At 34.5% G+C, this 25,467-nt stretch overlaps 1 protein-coding gene across 1 annotated transcript in view; it reads right to left on the bottom strand.

Moving 5' to 3' along the window:
• Znf407 (zinc finger protein 407) overlaps positions 1 to 25,467 on the bottom strand; it is a 430,584-nt gene that overhangs the window by 250,915 nt on the left and 154,202 nt on the right. Inside the window, 1 exon segment of the mRNA XM_047526899.1 lies at positions 2,290 to 2,364. Coding sequence (XP_047382855.1) covers positions 2,290 to 2,364 — 75 coding nt within the window.

Here is a 25,467-nt window from a genome sequence, read left to right as displayed (position 1 = left end):
GTTTGGAACTAAAAGTGAAAGCAAGGGAAGGAGGCCTGAAATGCATATGAAAAAATGAACAACAACAACAACAACAAAAAAGGTAAACATGTGATTTAAAACTTATGTCATAATATAAAAGGGGTATCTATTGTTTTAAGGTGTTTAAAAGATAATTAAATATTGACAGTACATATAAGTGTAGGTACATGCATGGGAATGTACACATAGAGATGAACTGTTCATATGAGGTTTGAATCTGGATATGATACAATATAAACAAATATTTCAAATTTTCAAAATTTCTAAATAAAAAGCCAAATGGTATATTTGGGTTCAAACATACAATATTTAAAGATAAGAGTAGGTGGTGCCCTCCTATAATTCCAGCAGCTTGGGAGGCTGAGGCAGGAGGATTGAGAGTTCAAAGCCAGCCTCAGCAAAAGCAAGATGCTAAGCAACTCAGTGAGATCCTGTCTCTAAAGAAAATACAAAATAGGACTGGGGATGAGGCTCAGTGGTTAAGTGCCCCTGTGTTCAATCCATGGTAACCCCCCCCCCCCAAAAAAAAAGGATAGAGTAGGGAAATGTTTTCTTTTTACTAATTTATCTCACCTATATTGTTTTCATCCAAAGAATTAGAATCAGAAAATACCAATAATGCTGTCAGTTCCAACATTTACCAATTATGAGATCTTGAAAAATATTATTAACTTTTTGGGTCTTATACCTTAGTTGTATAAAATTGGAAAAATAATGAATTGCTGAAAAAAGTATAGAATGACTGTGATAAAATATGTAAAAGCAACAGCAACAAAATAATTTAAAACATCTTATTACCATTTTATTACCACTTACTCAAACATAAAGGAAATATAACTTCAGTAAGTTCTAAATTTTTCTTTTAAAAATATAGAATTTTTTACAATATCAAGAAAAACGCTAGGGACCAGGGGATGTAGCTCAGTGTTAGAGCACTTGCCTAGCAAGTGTGAGGCACTGGGTTCGATCCTCAGTACCACATAAAAATAAAAATATGTTAAAAAGTATTGTGTAAATCTATAACTTAAAAAAAAAAAAAAAAAAAAAAAAGAATGCTGCATCCCTGCCATGTTAAACAGATACACTTTGGCTACAATTATTAAATATAATGGTTACAAACAAAGGCATGGGAAACCAGAAGTTAGAGGTAGAAAGGCAGAGTTTACTGTACTCATGCTAATATTTTGACAGGGTACCAGTCTATATCCATACTATAATGCTAATAAGACCAAAAATCCTTCTGCAGAAAAGTCAAGTTAAGCTCCTCATAAACCCACAAAATACCAAAAGAGCATTTTACATTTTGTGAAAGGGCTATTTAAAATGTACAAATAAGGCTGAAGAGGTTTCATTCTTCAGAGTATTCGAAGAATTTACATCATTATGGACATTTAAATATAGTACTAGAAACTAAGATTTTTGTACATTTTAGATATCATCTTGGGGAACTTAAAAGAAGTTGACAATCTACCCTATCTTTAAGGAAAATGGCAGTGTTCATGCTACATTTGAGTGAACTGCACATTTTTTTTTTTTTTTGCGGTGCTGGGGATCTAACCCAAGGCCTTGTGCTTGCAAGGCAAGCACTCTATCGACTGAGTTATCTCCCCAGCCCTGAACTGCACATTTTAAAGGCCTAAAAATTTCAAAAGTAGCCATGCTCACCTGGGAACTGAAAATGCTCTTTTTCAGTTCACCTAATATAATTAAGTCTATGTGATGAAGCTAATTATGATACAGTAGAAGAGAAAGAAAACCAGGCAGTTAATGACACAATAATTGTAGTGTTATTTTTCATGACATGGCAACTGTAGTATTATTTTGGTATGTCACAAGATGTATTTCTTTTTTAATATCAATCAGCAATATTTAAGTGTACTATAAGAATTTAAAAATGTTATTTTAAAACTCCCAAATAAAAATGCAGATAAAGTTCAGTTTCACATATGTGGTTTAGCAAAGGTGGCTACAAAAGTTGATGTCCTATAAGTATAAGAGTTAAATCTTCTAGTGCTTGAAGATTGTTTCAAAGTCCCACAAACACGTCAAACATTTCTAGACTGCAATTTAAAAAAAAAAAAAAAAATTAACGTCTATCATTACATTTTTCTGGAGAGATGACATAAAACATAATATTCAAGAATAAAATACCACAAATGTAAAACAAAATGAACTGACTTGATAAAAATTCTAAAAAGTCTTGATAAACAAAGCCTAAAATGATAACATAATTACATTTGTTAAATTAAAAAAGTAAATGGAAATTACCTTTCTTTTGGGGTGCCAACTCCATGTTTGCCTAGCAGATGAGTATTTAAGTGCTTCTTCATTACAAAAGCAACCCTGAAAAATAAATGAAAGTAATTATAGAACTAAAACTTGACTTTCTGCTAGAAATCTGTATACGAAATATTTAGGGATAATATCAATATATGTTTATATTCAGACAACATGAAAATGCATACTATAATGGTACTCTTCTTAAACAAAAACCTTGCTATTGAATATGCTGTAATACTTGGAAAACCAAGGAAATAACTGCACCTAAACTGACCAGTTCATTTTCTTACCTGGATATACTGCCAATGACCAAAAGATCAAAAAAAAAATGACTACTGTTTCTTAGAACCTATCTCCACTGAAAGTTAGTAGGAAAGAAGTTCTTCAGTATGCACTGCCTCCTAGCTGATCTCATACTTTCATTATGAAATGAATTTGAGACAATATCATTGTTAAATATTCAAAGGCCTAAAAAGGAATAAATGAATGGTTTCATAAAATCGTGGCAGTGATTTGAAGAGGGATTTTTAAAAATATGTTTTACTATATCTCTAGCACCAAAAAAAAAGGTGCTTTACTGCTAGGAAGATAAAAATAGGTAAAACAAAAAGTATTACCTGACATACTATCTTATTTTACATAAGAATCAGTTTACTTAATTTGATATTGCTTACATAAATATGAAATTGACAGGAATCAGCAGCCAGTGCATGGAGCACCATTCTTCTACTGAACAGATTACAATATCAATTTAATTATGTCATGTGATTATTTAAAACAATTTAGTTCCCATTCAGAAGCTCTCTTGATAAGTAAATGGCTCTCTTGATAAGTAAAAGAAAAAAATTACTGTTGTAACTTTCAGTGTAAAAGGGCTTGCAAACATTTTTGTTAATTATGTATTACAGCTGTCCTTCATAAAGTTAATTACTAATAGCTGAAAGGCAACAGAATCTATTTGCATATGTACATGAAAGGCATGACATATGCAAAAATATGATTTTAATTAGCATTCTATGATATGAAGGGCTACAAATCAAATTGGCATGTTATAAGATTCTTAACATTAAACACTGAATTCATCTGGTCATGTTTGAATAAATGGGCAATGTAAGGCTGTAAAGTACAACAGTCTCACAGAAGAGACTTGCAACAAAAACCAAGAACAAAATAATGACTAAAACTGTATATGCTTCTTTTAATATCTGGTCTATTTTGTTTGTGTTCATACAATATGAGGAAACTTCAGTGTGCAGGAAAAATAATAATTCTGAATTTTTAAATGACTGTGACTTCATTATGAATTTAATATGCTTACATTCACTAAAAGTAACATTCATTCCTTTTTATATATTAGGCAATAATAACTATGAACAATGCACACTCCATAACTATAAATAACTAGCCATGTCATCAATCACTAAAATAGAAAGATAACTATAACATTTAAAGAAAAACCTGGTAATATTAAATGTTGAGAAAAAATAGTACAAGATATTCTATATTTATTTCTTCTTGATTTGAATAAAATAAATTTTTCATTACTTCAGGAAGAATACAGTAATAACAGTCCATTTAAGTCACAACTTCCCAACTGTCCTCCATTTTTGTATAATTAAAAAAACATAAAGTTAATAGCAAAGAACAAAGGTTAAAAACCCAAAGTTGCAAAGCACAGCTTATTTACATGACCAAGTATAATTTAAGATATCTGAACTTGGAAACCACACTGCAGTTTGTAATATGAATAAAAACTATTAATTACAATGTTTAAGGAATTGATACAAAAATATTATTGAAGATGGAAAAGAACTAAATTAATTAGGCAGGGAATTCTTTCACTTTATGTAATGTAACAACTGCTGAATGTCTAAAGCTAAATATCTAGAGGAATAACAATATTTTACTATGGGAAAATTTATATTAAATCACATCTAAATTATGCTCAAATGAAAGCATTTATTCATCCAAAATTTGACTTAAATACCTATTCTCTATACTTGGCATAAAATATGAGTAGTGTAACAATCTCAGTATGAACTTCAGTTAAAAACATATATGCCAATTATGACTGAACAACATAAAATTACCAACTGATATAATACTGCCAGCAATGTATTAAATACAGGCTCTCCTCTACAACCATTGAAATATTATTTGAACATAATTTTAAAATGTAAAATCTAAACATAATGAGAAATAAAACAAAAGCCCTATTCTCCAAAGTTATCCAAATGAAATGCCTTGCATTTAAGAAATACTCGTGCATCTCTATCTAAATTCCTGTCTCAGTACATTAACCATTGTGTGTTAGCTATGGGTGGGTTCTACAACTAAATGGAAAATGAGATCATCGGTGTCTACTTTCCTGGAGCTTCACACTATCACCTTGGCTGATAACAGGACAAAGTGGCACTAAGCCTGTGATACAACTCCTGCATGGCGCAGCGAAGCATCCATGTATTCATTTAATTCACATGTTTATTACGGATCTACTACTCTACAATGAATGGTTCTAGGTAGCTCTGAAAGTTCCTGTCTTCAGAAAATAAAAAAATAAACTAGCCCAGAGATAGGCAACAAGGACAGAAAAAAATGAACACAGAAAGCATATTAAACATCAGAAAGTAGTAGCAGGGGAAAAAAAAAAACAAGAAGGAGGCTCTGAAATGAGAGTGAAGGATTGAAATTTTTCTTTTTTGGTGGGGGCTGGAGGGTACTTAGCAATATAACTTGTGATAAAAAGGGTGATGGTGCTGGGCACTCAAATAAACAAGATCAGAGATCCCAGCAGAAGGAAGAGCACCACAGAGCCAGGAGGTGGGATGAGAAGCAGTGAGATGGACGCATGGAGTTGAATTAACATAAATGGGAGAGCAGACAGAAAGGAGAGAGAAGGCTGCACCCCTGAAAAGAGAGAGTAGCAATCCTGCAGGCCACAGGAGCTTTGGCTTGTATTCTGACAGAAAAAATCATCAAGGACACCTCAGCACAGAAGAGACTTACCCAACTTACACTTCAACTTACACTTCAATAGGACTCCTCTGACAGAGAGAGAAAAAAGGAATGGGGTGGGAGGGAGAGAGGGACATTTAACCAACTGTCTCTTGCAATAATCCAGACAAAGATGGCAGTGTAGACGAAAACTGATGAGAGACAGAAGTTACATATGTTACTAAAGCTAACCATATTTCCATGTGCAGTGGATGTAGAATCAGGGGTCAAAAAAAGACCAGTGTTCTCCTTAGGAGAAAATGAGCTGATCTGAAGAAGCTTGAGTTCAGGCAGTGTTCAATGAGGACATACAGGAGTCCAAGGGGAGCTGACTACTGGTTAAGGGTCAGACCCATGCTAGGCATGTACTCCCCGAGGCTAGCTATCAGTCAATGGTCTGACCAACTGAAAGAGTATCTTTGATTATTAAAAAAAATTTTTGAAACTATGATTATTTGATTGACTTGTAATATTTATAATAGTCTGAAAGAGCATCACTTAAAATGGTTATTTTATTTTTTTTATTGGTCAAGAGCAATACAGAAGTAACATTTACAACTACTTTCTAATAAACAATAATCCTTTAATTTTTATTTCAAAATAATTGTCTTACACTATATAGCATATAATATATAACACACTATAATACATATAATACCTTTCTACACTATATGACATGTAATAAAAATCCAGTGGATTTTAGCACTGTAAAATTATTTCGATTTGAGAGATGTAGATCGTAACTTAACTGATCTATTAAAGTAAATAAAATAAATACCAAAAACACAGATAAAAACATGTGAGAAGCTAAAAAACCCTGAGCCATGACATACCGGCATCTCCTCACTCACACCATGTGTAAGAAAGTGTGTCTAGCGCAGGGGCCAAAGCCAGACATGCGCAGGCTGCTTCTAACCCTATGCCTATTGCAGGCAGGGGTGATGCTATATTAGGATGCCCTCCTGAAAGCTGGCTGTCTTTATTTCTCATCCCCCATTCCCATCTTTATTTCACATTTCCCACTCCCACGAGAAAGTCAGGTGCTCCTCACAGAAAGGCCTGTGGAGTATGATGAAAAATCTCACATGAAAAAGTAAATCCAGATAATTAGATTATAGGAAAGACAAATTATAATGTATTGTTCTTGGAAATTCCTCCAAATGCACTAATCCAGTAAATTTTAAGAAAGTCTCTAATACAAGTAGAGGAAAATACAACTCTGACACATGCACTTACAACTCTGTATACCTGTGACCCTATCGCAAATTTACAGTCATCTATCCCTTTCCACAACCATATCACATACTTCCAAAAGAGCTGGGTAGAGCGCAAGTGTCAAAGTGAATTAAATGATCACATCACTGACAACTTTTAACCTCTAGGTAAAGCAGCAGAAAACAAGCAAAAAATAAAAATAAACACACACACACACAAAAAAAAACACCGATAGGCAGCAAGACCAGCAGGTGAAGTTTATTAGAATAGAAGAACCAAAGTGCCCTAAACCCAAAAAATGGTCCACAAAAAATGGCCAAAACAATACTTCATGGGGGTTTAGTGAGAGTTAAAGAGAACAATTCTACAATTACAAGCAGTGTGAGGGCAGCTGGGAGAGTTCAATACTAAAACTTGACTTTAGCACTGCTCTCATGAAACCTAGTTGGTGATTTGGTTACATTTACAGAAAAACACAGGTGGAACATTTTTACTCTAAAAAGCATTTATTTCTCTGAACCATAAGTGAATTTCTAGATATAAAGTTACCTAGAAAACCCAAGGATTAGGTATTGCTCCGTGACAGACCACTTGCCTAGTATACTCAAGAATTTGTGTTCATTCCCCCACACCCAGAAAAAAAAAGTAGAAAATCCAGATGCAAAGAGTTGACCAATATGCCCCTTCAGACAATACCCCGGTGAGAAGTCCATGTATCAAAGATGTAAACAAATGAGATACCTACTGCTGCTTATATTACTTCCCAAAGGAGTCAGGTTCAGGGAGAAAAAGGGGAATGGATAAAGGCACTCAAAAATTAGAAGAATAACTGGAAAGTATAATGAGATATCACACACAAAAGTGTCAAAAGAATAAAACACTACTGACATCCCCTCATGTTGGTGAACACTGTGTGTCCCAAGAAGGGATTGTAGGTGTGCATAACATTTTCTAAACTTCCTGGACCACTAAATATTTTTCTCACAACAAATATAAATAAATTTCATAGAACTTCAGGACACAATTAAGAAAATGCTTACATTACCCAGTATGGACTGCAAAGACAAAATACCTATGACTGGGTAACTGAAAAAGAACAAAAATTTATTGTTAAAGTTCTGGAAGCCAGGAGATCCAAAATCAAGGAGCCAGATTTTGCTGTTTGCTGAGGTCCTGTTCCTCATACATGGTGCCTTCTATGTGTCCTCTAATAATGGAAAAGGCAAACAGGTTCCCTCAAGGCCCTTTTACAAGGACACTAATCCCATTGGCGAGAACATGGCCTTCCCAATCTTATCATCTTCCAAAGGTACCACCTCCTTATTATACTGCAATAGAAATCAGTCACTAAAGAGGGCCAGGAGCCAAGAGAGGTAAGTGGTATTCCCTAAAGTCTCCAAAAGGGGATGCAGCCCTGAATGTAATCACATTTCTATACATTCACCCCATTTTACCAACAGAAGGAAAACTTCATGTTACTTATAAATGCAAAATTTACTACTTCATTAAAATCTCTAATGACTTGGCTTCTAGGAATAGCTCTTTTAAACTATTTCTAATCACTTCCTGTTGTTCAATATTGTCAATTCTTCCTCCTCTGATCAGCCAAGGTGATACTTTTAGTCATATATGTTAGGTATAAAGCAACCTTCCTTTCCCTTTAACCCAGCCTCCCAACCACCTGTCAATCTGCCATTAAGCCCGCCTCTCCTGTTACAGGAATTTCCGGCTTACCTCGCTGTAACCTTCCTGCCCCCTACATTACGTTCCAATATGTCATTGGTCCATCAGTCAGTCTGTAATAATTCTCCTCCGTGATTGGTTCCTCCCAGCCCGCGAAATTCCAATACAAAGAACCCTGCGCCATCTTCTTTTTTCTCTCTTGCCCTTTCCCCTTTCCCCTGAGCGGACACGTTTTGTCTGCTTGAATAAAAGTTCCTCATGTGAGACCTGTATCTGCGGAGTGTCTTTTCTGGGAGTTATCGACGAACCAAAACTGCCCCCTTTACATCTAACTAACAATATACATTTTTATTTCACAGATAAAATGTATTTACTGAACTTCAACTTCAAGCATAATCTCACTGTGGATGACTCTAAAACATGCATCTTCACCCATGGCCTACACCCAGGGAAGTCTTGTCTGAGTTTAACACATACCCAACACCCATTCATGGTCCTTCCTCACAAATGACCTTCTGCAGACGCCCAGATTCTGTCAGTTGTACCATCTTCCCTATTCAACAATCTAACTTTCATGAACCTATGTCCTTAACTGTTTCTTCAGTATTTTTCCATATCAAGAATGTTTCCACTTTAATTAACTGGATCAAATCATCATGTCCAAGTGACACACCTTCGAGGTACTTTCTACTGCAATTAATCCCATACACCACCATCCCACAATCCTGTATAAACATGTTCACTCCATACTTCAACAAAACAAAGTATTCCTTTCTGATTGGATAAAGCACCACTTCCTGAGAAAGCAAATAACAGTCCTCAATAGTCATTCTAAACTATTTATTTCAATTCCTAGAATAGGTCCTCAAATAAGAATATGAGAAGAGGTCAAAAGAACAACATCCCCATCTAAAATGATCTATAACAGTGGCACAAATAAAGAAGAATATTATGCAATAAATAAAAGTACAAAAAACTGCTCATGAAAGATTCCAAAAGGACAAAAATATTACACACAATATAATCCCACTTATGTGGGATCATGTATTTTTTATTCTGACATATACACATAAAAACATATATGAACTAAAGTAAACAGTACCCAAATTCACTGACATCAGATTTTGTTTCTCTAGAAAAAGTAAAATTTTGCATTTAAAAAAAGAAAAAAATAACATGAAGCTTTACAGTTTACAGGCCATTTTTGATTCCTCAATAGTTCCTAACAATAACATGAGTACATAGTACAGACATTTTCAGCTCACCTTAAGGGAGGAGGGAATTGGGTTCAGAGAATATAAGTGACTTTGGCTTTTTCAAGAAAATGTGGCAAAGAAGCTAAAAATGCAAAACCAGGAATCATGACTGGTGACCTTTATGAAGTGCTCTTGCCACCATGCCAAATTCTTGACTAATAAAATATTAAAGCCTTATGAAAAGTAAGAATAAAGAAAATATTACATAAAGAGATCACTAATAGGGGCTGGGGCTGGGGCTCAGTGGTAGAGTGCTTGCCTACCACGTGGGAGGAAATGGGTTTGATCCCCAGCACCACACAAAACAACTAAACAAAATAAAGGTATTGTGTACATCTACAACTAAATTTTTTTTAAAAAGGATTCACAAATAAAATCATTAGAATATAGTTACTATTTTTAAATGAATATGAACTTTCATTTATATAATAATAAATGACAAATTAGTAATTGATATAGATTTTTTAAAAAAACATGGGTTAGCAAAGTGTTTGTAATATTTAAAAAGAAAATACATATCATATGACAAAGGGAAAAAACTAAAAACTAATGACTTGTGTTAACAGGTCATAAACAGAATGCAATCATTATCAAGAATAATTATGTTGCCTGGCGAGGTAGCAAATGCCTTAATTCCTCCAGAGGTTGAGGTATCACAAGTTCAAAGTCATCCTTGGTAACTTGGTAAGGCCCTGTCTCAAAATAAAAAAATTTAAAAGGGCTGGTGTGGTATGTGGCTCAGTGGTTAAGTGCCCTTGTGTTCAATCTCCTGTACCAAAATAATAATAATAATGATAATGATAATAATAATAATGCTTAAAAATAAATACAAAGTTGATCTTAATTTTTAAAATAGCAGTCAACTGAGAATACATTGGTTTTATCATAAACAATATAATAGTTGTTTTAACTTCAAAATATTGGAAATTAAGCACATATTATAATTTGTTGTTATAATGTAAAATGTTATACAATACATATAAAAGAAAAACATGAAATATTACAAACATCTTTATAATGCATAAAATTAAATACAGTATATTAATCCTAAATATATTTTCAAGCAGGTTCCAATTTTATTTTTTAACCATAATTTCTAGAATCAATTTTTCCATCCATTTCTCTTACCAACTAATGAGCATGTTAATTTAAATGAGTTAAAATTCCTTTTAAAAAGAAAAAAATTAAAATTCAAAAGTATTTAAATTTATTAAATATTTTACCTTGCAAATAAAGGGGTCAAAGGTAGAAACATATGAGATTTGTTTACTTCAAAACTCAGAAGTTATCGGCTATTAAGAGTTAAAAATTAAGTTTTAAAATCCTATTTACCAAATCTTTGCTAGGCTTAAATAACTATGTCTTTCAGTGTTTCTTAAATGTCTTCTGCCACACTTACTGTGAATTCTGTTACCTTAATGATCACAAAGAATCCACCTCTGCCACACTTGAAATGTACCCTTGTCTATATGTGAAAAGCAATGTGTTTCAAAAACAAGCTATCAACATTAAAAAATTTAAAGGACAAAAGAATCCTTTACTACAAGTATAATTATTATTTTCTTGTATGGTTCTGCTACTCTATGAAAATAAATGCTTTTATGTTTATTGATGATCCCTAGGAAAAGATAAAACTTGGAAAAGTTTTGTTTAGCCACAAGAAATAAACTTTTCTAAGTCTCACATCTCCCCATGAGAAACCACTCTGTGCACAGAAAAAGGGCAGCATGCTTTCAGATGCTATGAAACATCAGCCATAAAACTAGGAAGCATTCCTCCAAGAATCCAAGAAGGCGAAGTCTCTCTCTCTCCCTCTCTCCTTCCCTCCCCCATATCCCCCAACAGGAGCTTTCCTATACTGCAAAAAAGAGGAAGAGCAGACATTCAGCAAGTCAGCAGACCTTTATTTTAAAAGTTAATGCCTCAGCCATAAAGAATTATAAAAGTATGGCATTTGCAGGCAAATGGATGAAATTGGAGAATAGCATGCTAAGTGAGATAAGCCAATCTCAAAAAAACCAAAGGACGAATGATCTCGCTGATAAGTGGATGATGACACATAATGGGGGGGGGGGGTTAGGAGGGGTTAGGGTTAGGGTTAGGGTTAGGGTTAGGGTCAGGGTTAGGGTTAGGGTTAGGGAGGGGGGCAAGATTAGAGGAAGGAAGGACTGCATAGAGGGAAGAGAGGGGTGGGAGGGGTGGGGAGGAAGGGGAAAAAATAACAGAATGAATCAAACAACATTACTCTATGCAAATTTATGATTACACAAATGGTATTCTTTTACTCCATGTACAAAGAGAAGCAACATGTATCCCATTTGTTTACAATAAAAAGTTAATGCCCCATTGTAACTTGAGTGACCATCCACATGAAAATGTAATTATTATTCTCAGAACTATAAATATTAAATATTTAAAATTAACAATATATTATAGACTTCCAAATATAAGCCACATCCTAAGCAATAAAAAAGCAATCAGAAATTAGGGTTGTTCTAGTTTTTGTTGATTTTTTAAGAGAAAAGATCACAAAGCTGTTGGGTGCTTTAATTGCATCAATTCATTCAACCCAAACAACATCCTATGCTACAGACAAGAAAACCTGAGGTGCATATATATAAGTAACTCCCACAAAGCACCACAAGTAGTAAGTAGCAGTCAGTACTCAGCTCCCAAACTATATTTGATCTGTAAACTATCCTGCCTCTCTGTCTTATGAAATATAGTGCAAGGAAGGCTTCATGTCAGGTGTCTTCTACAATGCTTTTTTTTTTTTTTTTTTTTTTTTTTTTTTAATTAAAAAGCCATTTACAGTTAAAGAAATCAAAGAAGGGAGTGCATTTTATTTTCTGGGCCTCAAAAACACAGGTAGTAATAGAGAGAAAAACGTAAAAAACCTGGTTGTAGCCTAGGTTTTGCCAATTGAAGTATCACTGCCTTGGGGGAGCCACAAAAATAGATGAAATTATTGATAAACTCAGTTGTTTAAAAGATGAAACAAATTTAGTAACCAACTATATTTATGATAAACCATAAAAATAAGGATTGTCCCAATCAATAAAATTCCCAGAAAGGGTATTAAAACAAATGATATTAAGTATGTTTATGAACGGTTATGGTGTTTCAGGAAAGGGAGGAAACATGAATGAAAAGTCCTTGACTTAAGCCATACTCACCAAAAATGTTCTGAAGGAGTTAAATAAACCTTTGCCTGAAAGTACCTCAACTCTTCTAAAAGACGGCAAATCACATGGTAAGATGTTCTGTTAATGTCAGTTATTATCCTAGAAGTGAAAGTGTTAACACGGTCAACAGGAATTGAAATATCTATCCAGGTGGGTTCCACGTGAGAAATCACAAGCAGATATGCTATGAAGGAACATCAGGCTCAGATGACACCTGCAGAGCTCACTAAAAGAATTCAGAGCAGTCAGGGCCACAGGCATCTTGGCTGAATCTGGGTCTCAGTGATTGCTAAGGACACCATCTCTCCTCTCTAGGGCCATGGTAAAGAGGAAATGGGAAGTATGGCCAGGCCTTACTGTAGTGTCTACAACACAAGAAGTCTCTGGATCTGTGACCTCAAAGAGATGGTGATGATAAGACAGACTCTAGGAATAGGGGCAAAAGAAGGGTACACATGCACTGCGTCTGTGAACTGGATAAGAGGACTCTGTGAATCTCACCTTCATCTTATTAAGATAGGGAGACCTAGCTCATAGAACCATTCAAGAACTTAAAAATAAGGGGTTGGGGGTTGGCTCAGTGGTAGAGTACTTGCCTAACAAGTGCAATGAAGGACTCAGGTTCAATTTCCAGCACCACAAAAATGATAATAACAAATAAATAGTAATGCCCAGGTGTGGTGGTGCATGCCTGTAATCCCAGCAACACTGGGAGGCTAAGGCAGGAAGATCACCAAGTTCAAGGACAGCCTCAGCAACTTAAAAAAAGGTCCTGTCTCAAAATAAAAAATTGAAAGGGCTGGGGATGCAGTTCAATCCCTGGTACCCAATATATAAATAGCAGTGATATTTACCACTTTAGTGACAGAATAGCAGGTGCCAAATAGGATAAGAAGTGTTTAACATAGATTATCTGATATAAAATCACAAATATAACAGATACAGACAAATGTAACTTCAATTTTAAAATGAGAAAACTAAGCCAAGAGTGGTGGCATGGATCTGAAATCCCAGCTATTTGGGAGGTGGAGACAAGAAGTTCACCAATTTAGGGCTGGCCTGGCAACACAGCAAAAGGAAAGGGAAGGACGGGGTGGGGAGAAAAAAGAAAATGAGGCACACTGTGATTAAATATAGCCATGGTTACAGTAAAATATATCTGTATACAGTACACGGGAGCCTAGAGTAAAATACCTAGATATTTCAAGGAATAAAGTAAGTCTCGACAAATGATTGCAATTAATAAATTAAGACTCTCTTCCTATTGAAGCATGTAATTCTGGTATTGTCCTTATTGATTAAATGTACAGGAGTTAAAAATACACAAGGGTCTTTAGGTCAAGGAATAAAACATCAATTGATACATCCACCAAAAAAGGAATTTCCACCTTTACATGTAATTTCTTTTCAAATTTCTTTCCTTATATTTTGTGCCAGATGACAATACAATAACATTCCACGCAGCAGATGACCGTGAAGGAGTGGTAAGCAACACTAGAGTCCAGCACTCTCTAGGAGGACGGGGCTGGCCAAGCCTAGCAGAACCAGTACACTGTTGGTGCCGCGCTCCACACGTGACCTAATATCAGGAGGAAATGCTCCTGGGTGATTTTCACCAAGGAGTTTGACAGTATAAAGTGCTGATCTATCCAACAGCACATTTCCAAGACAAGAGCAGGCACTTCTAGTTGAAAGGCAATTTTGGAAAAGATGTCCTTCAAACTCTTGTTTAAAAATATGATCTGATACACAAGTAGACACAAGTTACATGTTTATGAAAAGGAACTGAAGGTTTGATAATACACATTTGATATATCTATCCAACGTAATTTGATTGTGTATAAATAAGAGTCAAAAACAGAATTCCAAATGATACAATCTACTTGTGAACACATTTACCATGAGACATCTGCATAAAAAGGAATCCTCTGTACCTTGTATCAAAGTTTATGTCTTTAATATATGTATCTTTTATGGAATACAATTATACAGAAAATCTGAATGACAATAAAATGTGATTTAATAATTAAATTTTATGAAACTGAGTTTCATCTGTAGGAAAAGATTTATTGGGCATATCAAAAGCATGCAGTGCTTCAGGAAGACCATCTTCAGCATCCATTACTGTTGCATTTGAGAGAAGTCCAAGTGCCAATTAATAGGAGTCCTGCCTGAATTACATTCCTTTTCCAAATTTGAAAAAAAATATGAACAAAGAGAAATAAGAAAGACTTGAGAACCTCTAAAATAACAAGTCATGATCAATTTCTTTCCCACTTTTAGTTCCCTTCTCATCTAAACAGTGCTACCTCTATAAGTCATAACTCAAGCTACAGATAACAAAGAAAGAAGGTAAACTTAAGGAAAGAATAGCCCCAAAGACAGAATAGCTCAGATACTCCATGTGTGGGAGGCTGGCATGCTGTATGAAGGCTGGATACCATTTTCATGTTAGGCAGAGCTAACATTCCTTCTGTCCTAGTCAGAGATTGAATATGCTTAAGAAGACATGTACAGGAACAAAGCAGACAAGGACAGAGTCGGGGGGGGGGGTTCACAATGACATCACAGGTAGGCCCAACCCATTTCCCAGACTGCCCCTTGCTAGACACATGTGTCCATTCAGGGAAGGCCAAGAGATTCCTGTGTGACACAGCTAATGCAGACTGGAAGCAGCATTCACTTACATCACCCTAAGGCCAGAACTAAGGCTGCCACTATTTTCACAATTCTGGTTCCTGCAACCACTTTTCCAACTTGTAGACCTCAAAGATAAGTTTAAGTAATTTGGGAAGGAACTAGTTTCTAAAGAAACCAAAAGTACCACCATGAGAGATGTGAATTGTGCTTATGTTTGTGGGTTCCAACCGGTTCTTTTTACCCAAGGTCACATCCCAACTCACATCTTCACTGTCTTCAAAGGGAAAAAGCCTACAAAAGACTGGTTAAAATGCTCCCACAGCTGGAAAGACCAAGTTCTGTAAGAAATACATCAGCTTCATTCATGCAGATACATACCATCACACAACACACACACACACACACACACACACACACACACACACACACAGAAATCTATGCATGTACCATCATGGTACCAAATGCCTAAGTGAATCCCAATTGATTTAGGATTTACAGATAGAATAACAGTAACCACTTTACCCTTCCACTTGAAACAAACAAAAACAATCAGCAAAAATATATAAAAGAAAAACTGTTAAGATACATTGCATCAAGGGGGCTGGGGCTCTGGCTCAGTGATAGAGCACTAGCCTAGCACATGTGAGGCACTGGGTTCGATTCTCACACCACATATAAATAAGAAATAAACAATAAAGGTATGGTGTCCATCTACAACTAAAAAACAAATTTAAAAAGATATATTGCATCAAGCAAGGGAAGACAGAGAAAAATGAGGAGATAGGCAAAGAAGTAGGAAATGAGGACCTATACAAAGGAGAAAAAAATAACTAAAACTAAAAGTAAACACATCAAAATGAGCAGACAAGGATACTAAAATAATTACAAAAAAAAAGTATACCAAATAATCAAAAAAGAGATATGAAGATTTTTAAAAAGACGCAAACCAAGTATCTTCAAATAAAAACTATAATATGAGTAACAACAAACCAAAAGATCAAATTAATGAAATGACAGATTAGACATACAGTGAACCTAAAAAGGAAAATAAATTATCACAAATAGAAGCAAGAAAAAGAAGACTTTAAAAAATGAAAACATCAATAGTTGTTGAGCAATTTCAAGTAATGTACTTGGAATGTCCAAAGATGCAAGTTGAGCAGAAATACTTGAAGAAAAAAATTGTTGATATATTTATAAATGTGATGACAACTACAAACTCACAGATGAAAGAATCTCAACCAATCAGAAACAAAGCAAACACAAACAAAACCAATGATAAAGAGAAAATCTTAAAAAGTAGCCAAAGAAAAAAGACACGTTACATACAATGATAAAATGATGGTACGTACACAAAGGAGAAGGAAGCAAGGAATGAACAACCATCACCATATACCTCACACTATTCACAGAAGTTAACCAATACTGGATGATTACAGGGCCTTAGAAGTAAAAAACCTAAAATGTATACACTTCTAGAAGAAAACAAAAGTTGGGACATGAGCCAGGCAAACATTGTTGGCTATTACCCAAGAAGCAAAATTTATTAAAAACCAAACTTATGAATTTAAATATACCATAATTTAAAAATCCTCCAGTTCCAAAGAAAATAAACACACAAAGTGATAGAAAACACTCTCAAATCATATATTCAATAAGACTTGATATATTATTTATAGAATATATACAGACATTTCAAAATGAAAAGGAAAAAAAAACCCAAGTTTAAAAAGGGACAGAAGAACCAGGCTCTATGGCTCAGGCCTGTATATTCCAGCAGCTTGGGAGGCTGAGGCAGGAGCATTTTGAATTCAAAGCCAGCCCAGCAAAAGTGAGGTGCTAAGCAACTCAGTGAGAACCTATCTCAAAATAAAATACAAAATAGGACTGGTGGGGATATGGCTCAGTGGTTGAGTGCTCCTGGATTCAATCCCCACTACCAAAAAAAAAAGGCGATGCAAGATTTTAACAGACATTTCACCAATGAAAAAAGTCACATGGAAAATAAAGCTCACAGAACATGGTCTAAAGCATTAGAAAAATATACACAGAAACCAAAATGGAACTCTTCATATCAAAAAGGAATAACTAAAATTAAAAAGACTTGACAATTAAAAGTTTTATCAAGAGTGAAAAAACGGGAACTCACAAATATTTGCAGTGGAAATGTAAACTCATTACACATTACAGGAAAATCTTTAACTCTTCAACATACACCTATCATAAATCACTGCCACACTCACATATTTGCAAGAAAAATCAAGGACTAGTTCCACACAAAACATGCATATAAAATATTCATAATATAATTTTCAAACATTGACACAAACTATAAATAACATAGATGCCCACCAGAAGGGGAACAGATAAAACAAATGTACAAAAAACCACTACAATTCTATACAGTAATAGTGAGGAAATGAGTATCAACACAAAATACATAACAGATGAAATTCAAAAATAGCTATGGTAATAAGTGAGGTCGGGTAAAAAAAATTACAAACTGTATTATTACATTTACACAGAATTCTATAAAATGCAAGTTAAGCAACAGTAGCAGAAGCAGATGAGAGGTTGCTGGGTTATGGGAGAGGGACATGAGGGAACGACTGCACAGGAAAACATGGGAACTGGGGCAGCAATGGCTACACATATTAACTTGTGTGTGGGAAAAATTTTATGGAGACTAGCACATATATACATATGTACATATGTGTGTATACTTGTATGTTTTAAAATTCACCAAACTGAATATTTAAGATATTCAATATTTAAAATATTTACAGATACGTATAAATCAGGACTATTTCAAGAAATCTTCTTCCCCCTGTAAGTCAGGTTAAAGAGAACACTGACAAAAAAGAAGTCAATTTCCAAAAGCATATTCATTAAAAATATTTTAGGCATTATACATTCATACAGAAATAATAAACACATTTGCCTCAAAAAAATAAATATTGGGAATCAGTCAACAACAGAGCTGAAAGACCTCTACAATGAAAACTACAGGACACTAAAGAAAGAAATTAAAGACTTTAGAAGATGGAAAGACCTCCTATTTTTTTTTTTTTTTAGAATACTGCAAATGGGATACTTTTCCTCATTTTTCGTTGTTGATTCATCATAGATACATAGGTTCTCAATGGATTTATTGGTGTTAACTTTATATCCTCCTAATTTGCTTAATTTGTTCATGCTTTCTAGAAGCATTCTGATGGAGTTTTGGGGTCTTCTAAAAATACAATCATGTTGCTGGCAAAATGTACAGTTAGGCTATTTATTTGGTGATTTTCTATTCTTTCAATGAATGAGCCAAATGCAATGAACTTTTCTCTTAGAACCGCCTTCATAGTGTCCCAGAGATTTTGATATGTTGTGTCGGTATCCTTATTTACCTCTAAGAATAAAATACATGTTTTTCATCTGGTCAAATCCAATGATAACATTCAGCAAAATTTTTTATGATTCTCTTTCCATAGTGCAAATTAAATGAATGCACGATAAAATCTGTCAAAACACAAAAATTCAAGAGATCAATATAACTACTCTAACGGATATAGAGCTAATTTAAAGTAAATCAGTTTGTAGTGCAACAAATAAAGGGTCTTGTGGGACCCTGGAAGAACTACATAGACTTCAGACCCTCATGCCTTCAGAAAACAACATAATCTCTATGAAAGAAAGGAACACCCTAAGAATTTAAAGTAAGGACCTCAAAAACTCTGCTCCTCCACAAAGCAATAAAAGAATATGGAAACCATCACCTTTTCAGGGAACTTTGGAATTATTCAAAACAGAGAAAAAAGTAGAAGTATCTATTTAAAAAAAAAACAGTTGAATAATGGTAAAAACAATGAGTCCTGAGAAGCTTTATCTTGTTCCAAATATATGTCTACCTCCCTCACTCCATAATACTCTTGAAAACCAATAAACTCACCAGTTCTGTGGATTTTTTTTTTTGACAGTCATCTGATCATTTTATTACCAACTCCACTGTTTCAAAATTCAACTCCCACAGGTTTTCTACAGTTTTTATTCCAAATTCACTATGATCATATGAAAGTGAGTTACCATGACCACATTTACCTTTCAATTACAAAATCAGTACTAATTTTAGAAGAAAAAAATGGCTTGCAGTTAAATCATACTATACATAAAATGGATATGACAAGAATCTATAAGATATTTTTGTAACAATAGCTGGCCACATTTTATTATCATCTGCTCATGGAACTCTCCAAACTAGATCACATTTATAGCCATTTTTATGGATTTTTAAACATCAAGAAAGGGCCAAACAAAACTCGAAATCACCAGAAGCCTCATTCCCACAAAATTTTATTACTTAAACTAAGTTCAGTGAGCAGCTCCATTCTCAGGATTTGTCTTTATTTTATCTGACTCACAACCCACTGAATAAGTAGTGCCTTTCCCAAAGGAAAGGTAGGGGGGAAGGACGGCAATGGTTTAGTCTCACAGTGGTCTAAGAGAATGAAACTAGTTCAAGTGAACAAAAGGGTAATCAAAAAAAAAAAAAAAGAAAAAAAGAAAAAACTTTAAAGGAAAAAACGGGAAAGAAATATATACCAAGACTTCGAAAAGCTCTAACATATTCCACAAATCTAAAATTAAATACACACCCACAGGGCTGTGTCAATGCCAGAAAAAAATATAAAGAAATTACTAATCTGTCTTCTCTCTAGCTAACAGTAAACCTTTGCAGAAGTAGAAAGTAAAGGTAAAAGAAAAGGGGATAACAGCTTGGTCGAGCACTGAGAACACACTGGACTGTGAAAAAGTCCCTTGACAGATACTGGGAGACTTACCAGCTCAAGATGCCTAAGGTAATCTGTGTTTTCCATAAAGTACATTAAGCAATGACTTCAGTGGCAACATATGACAAAGAAAAAGACAGCATGGAATTTGTTCAGAAAGTCAAAAACAACCATGAACAATAAACGGCAAAAAATGGAGGACCTGGTGACAGAGATTCTGATTTCCACATAGGTCATATTTTATTTTTTCAATTGTTGCTTTTACAACCAACAGAAAAGAGAGAGAGAAAGAGAGTGAGAGGGGGGAAAAAAAAAAAAAAAGAGAAGTGCTAAATTGCTCCTGTGGAATCCTGCACAATGGAATTACTAGGGGGAAAAAAAAACACAGGATAGAAAAGTGCACAAAAAGAAAGGAAAATGTATTAAGTAGAGAAAAGTAAGAAAATTACAAGTCAACAAATAACGAGTATCAATAAATGGATTTTTTAAAGATAACCTCAGAAAAATTTAGAACACCATTAAGTGTCAAGCAGGAATTCACAAGAAAAAAAATTAAAAAAATATATAGAAGTAGTAGTGACAGAAAACTTAAAATATGATGAAAACCATTAGTCTCAACATTTGTGAACCTCAACAAACAGCAAGAAGGATAAACTCAAAGAGATACATACCTCAATTCAACACAGTGACACTATCAAAAGCAAAACACAAAATGAGAATATATGGAAAGCACCAAAAGAAAGTTGTTCATCCATGATAACATACACTCAGTAAGCCTGCCAGCTGACTGATTCTCAGAAACAGTCCTTGCCAGAAGGAAATGGGATGACATACTCAAAGTGCTAAAGAAAAATAACTGTCAAAACACATTGTCAGAAAAAAATTGTGAATGAAAACAAGAAGACATGAACCCAGATAAACAAAAATAAAAGAACTGATCATTAGTAAATGTGCCCTACAAGAAACATTAAAGAAAGTTCTTAAGACTAGAACTAAAAGAGATCAGACATTAACTCAATACCACATGAAGAAAGAAGAATAGCTGTAAAGGGAACAAAGTAGGCAAATAATAAGAAAGTAAAAATACATTTTTGTGTGTGACTCTTTAAACCCTCATCTGATTGCAAGGATTCTACTTTAAACAATAATTTGTATCTATGTACATGAGATCTATCAAAACATAAAAGTATGACCTTGACAGCATAAAAAAGAAAGAGGGAATGAAGCTACAGAGGAGTAAAACCATTGGCCACTATAAAAATTGAGGTGGTATTCATTAGATTACACTGTGATAATATGTGTATTTAGTTCTACCCTTAGTGTAACAAATGAGAATGTATAAATACACACACACCCCTACATCCATTAATTAAAGACAGAATTTAAAAAATAAGTAAGAAAATACCCATTTAACATATGTAAGGAAGCAATAACAGAGAAATAAAACAACAAAAAAAGACACCAGGATAAATTAAAAATAGGCACAAATTGGCATAACCTACTAGTCAATAATAACATTAAAGTTGGCCCCTAGGCTCAGCCTCCATGGGCTCAACCTTCACTAGTTCCTGAGATAATGCTGCCCAAAGCAAAGCAGATATGAAGTCGTTTCTGGGGCAACATGATGGTCACCTGCCCAGAAGCCTGGGAATTTAAGAAGATCAAGAACTGGTTCAAACCCATGTAAGTGCCATGGTTCGCCATTCTGATAAAACTATCAGGTCCTTTACTAATGAGGTACAGAGTTCTGGTTCACTCAGCTCCTATGGAGGACAGCAGTCCTGGCCCAATACCTCTGGGACAGAATCAGATAGTGAAAAACTGGCTGCAAGCTTGGAAGAGTTTTCTGATTTCAAAAATAATTAAAAGAAGTTGACTAAAAAGTAGATCGACTACCTCAAGAACAAAGAAACTTACTATGAACGAAACCAACCAGAGGCCAGACTTCAAACAGATCACTGGACTGTCTGATGAAGCATAGCATGCCCTGCAGTCTTGTTGCACCACTGAGATAGTCTGATCCATCACAGAGTGGACTCTAAGAAGAACAGCACCAAACAGAAAAAGCTGCAGTTTAGATCTGAACCAGAGGCTTCAGAGATAAACGACTTAACCTGTATTGTTCCTGATGAACTTATGAACAGAATCTATTTTAAAAACGTGAGGACAACACTAAAATAGGTGGCAGCAACAAAGCAACACATTTCTTCACAGTGGCCCAACTCTATTAGAAAAAAAGCAGAGTTGGCTCAGTCTGTCTTCCAAAAGAAAAAGAAGGCTTTACTGGAGTCACTTCTCCTCCAAAAGAAAGTAGATGAACATTCACACCACAGACATTATCACCATGTTGGAGAAGCACATCGTGGCCTTCCCAGGCTTTCAGATGACAGTAATCTGGAAAAGTTGAAAGAGAAAACTCAGATTGGATACTCTGGTTTTGAAAGGTCAGACACCAAGCAGAAGCCTCTTACCCACCTAAACAGGAGATGGTGATTATTAATGATAATATGTAATGTACATACATGTTTCTGTTGTCTTTTTGAATAACTGACATTTCTACAGGCAATTTTGGAAACTAACGTAAGACTCTGCTATGCTTTTGTCATAGATTTAAAGACTAAGAACTTTCCATCCAGTATGTTTTTCAGGTTACATAAGGCAATGCTGTAGTTGGAATAATGACAAAAAATCTTTTTACAACAATCCAGGAGATAAAGTGGTAGACTGGATTAGGTTGTTGACAGTAGAGAAAGAAAGAAGTATGGAGATATAAGAGATATGAAGGAAGTTATAATTGTTTTGGTGATTAAATGGTTATGGGGATTAAATAAAAGGTAAATGTTAAAAATCGTACTAAGGTATTGATTTGTACACTTGTTTGATAATTAATTTCATTAAGATGGGACCACTACAATAAGACCATGTATGATGGAGTAATCAAGAGTGTAATTATTTGCACATAAGTAATTTGAGGTGTATTTGAGGCACACACACTCAAGAGTTGAAGGAAACATTAGTCTAGAGGAAAAGTCTAGAGATTTTAAATAAAGGGGCAGGTGGGGAAATCATTGGCATTTGTTGCAAATTGAAGTCAGAGATGTGGTGAGCTCCTCTGGAAGAGAACAGAGGTAGAATACAAGCAAGGGTAGTACCAACTGCTGAGAAATGCCAATAGTTAATGGCTAAGTAGAGGAGAATAAATTTGCAAAAGAAGTTAAGAAAAATTATTATAAAGGAATAAAGGAATCCAGGAGTGTGTAATAGCGTACAGGTCAAGGAAAGAGAATGTTTTAAAAAGGATGGTTTGTCTAAGCCTGTCAGTGTAACAGAGAGATCACATAAAGATGATTTAAACATGTGTTGGGCACTGTTGACCTTAGCCATAGCAATTTCACTTACAGAAATGGAACAGACAAAGTAGGTTAGGGAATAAGTGTGAAGTAAACAAATAAAGAATATGAATACAGACTACTCCTTACAAAGTTTAAGTGTTGGGTAGAAAGAGAGGTGAAGCTGGAAAGAGATGCAGAGTTGAGGGAAGAATGTCATTTTGGTCATGAAGATTATGAAACTTTGATTGGCCATCCTAATTTCCATTCAGAGGAAACAAAACCATTCCCCAAGAAATATGGAATTCTGAAAATATTTATGGAGGAAAATATTACTGGGTATTCTGAAAAATCAAATTAATTATTTATTATCTCTATAAAATATAAAATCCTAGAGTTAGTGACATTAGTAAGAGGTCGTTTACCTACACCTCTAACATCTAAGCTATTTATGTGAAAGAAATTTGTAAAAACCAGCCCAAAAGAGTCTTTGTATCACATTTTAATTTTACTCTTGAGTTAAGATGTTCATTTATATAGAAAGATTTTACCTGTTAAATTTAGCATATATCATTTTAGTAAGTCATTTATAAATAAAATGGAAAAAATCATTACGATAAAAAAAATAATGACAATAAAAGTAAATGGACTTAACACTCCAATTAAAAAAAAGAGATTGAAAAATGGATTTAAAAAAACATTATCCTTTACAATGACACAGCCACATCAATGTTTATAGCAGCTCAATTCACAATAGCTGAACTATGGAACCAACCTAGATGGTCTTCAATGGATGAATGGATAAAGAAAATGTGGTATATACTCAATGGACTATTACTCAGCTTTAAAGAAGAATGAAATTCTGGCATTTGCTGGTAAATGGATGAAGTTAGAGAATATCACGCTAAGTGAAATAAGCCAAGCCCAAAAGACCAAAGGCCGAATGTTTTCTCTGATATGCAGAAGCTAATAACCATAGGGTGAGGGGGAGGGGAGATAGGAAAGAATAGAAGTTACTTTATATTTAGTAGAGGGGAGTGAGGGAAGGTGGAGGGTTGGAGTAGATAGTTGAGTGAAACAGACATTACTACCTCATGTGCGTGTATAACTGCATGACCGATGTGATCCTACAATATGAGAGATTACACTTTATTTATGTATGATCTATCAAAATGTACAAATGCATTCTACTGTCATGTATAACTAATTAGAACAAATAAAATTAAAATATTTAAAAAAAACATTATCCAACCATATGCTAAGAGAGAAAGATAAATGTTAGACTGAAAGGCTCAACTAAGTGAAAAGTATAAGGATGGAAAGGATATAATTCTTAAACAGTAAAAACAACAATCCAACTGACATAGCTATACTACTATCATGGAAAACAGATTTTAACACAAACATTGTTTCCACAAAAAAGGGCATTTCCTAATGACAAAAAGTTAATCCCTGAAGAGGCAGCAATCAAAAGCATATAATGCACCAAAAATGAAGCTCCAAAATGCATGACAGAAAATCTGACAGAAGTAAAGACAAAAGGGAACATTTTAAAGTTGAGCGCTTTAAAATCTCACTTTCAATAATGAATAGAACTAGATATAAAATAAATAAGCAAAGAGAATATCCGCATAACAACATAAATCAACTGGACTAACAGCTATCTATAGAACATGCCAGGAAATAACCATTTTGAGCACACAAAGAATAGTCTCCAGGACTGACCATGAAAGAAGGAAATTAAAGAAAACCTTAGAAGATGGAAAGATAGCCCATGTTCTTAAACAGACAGAATTAATATTGTCAAAATGGACATACTACCAAAAGTGTTATAGAGATTCAATGCAATTCCAATTAAAATCACAATGATGTATCTCACAGAAATAGAGAAAGCAATCATGAAATTCATATGGAAAAATAAGAGACCCAGAATAGCTAAAGCAATCCTTAGAAGAGTGGAACAGGAGGTATCACAATACCAGACCTTCAACTATACTACTGAGCAGTAGTAATAAAAATGGTATGGTACTGGCACCAAAGCAGACAGTAGATCAATGGTACAGAACAGAGGACAAAGAGACACACACAC

Source organism: Sciurus carolinensis, chromosome 15, assembly GCF_902686445.1.
Source record: "Sciurus carolinensis chromosome 15, mSciCar1.2, whole genome shotgun sequence".
NCBI lineage: Eukaryota > Metazoa > Chordata > Mammalia > Rodentia > Sciuridae > Sciurus > Sciurus carolinensis.
The sequence above is the reverse complement of the archived record's forward strand: the minus strand, read 5'-3'. Positions and strand labels throughout refer to the sequence as shown.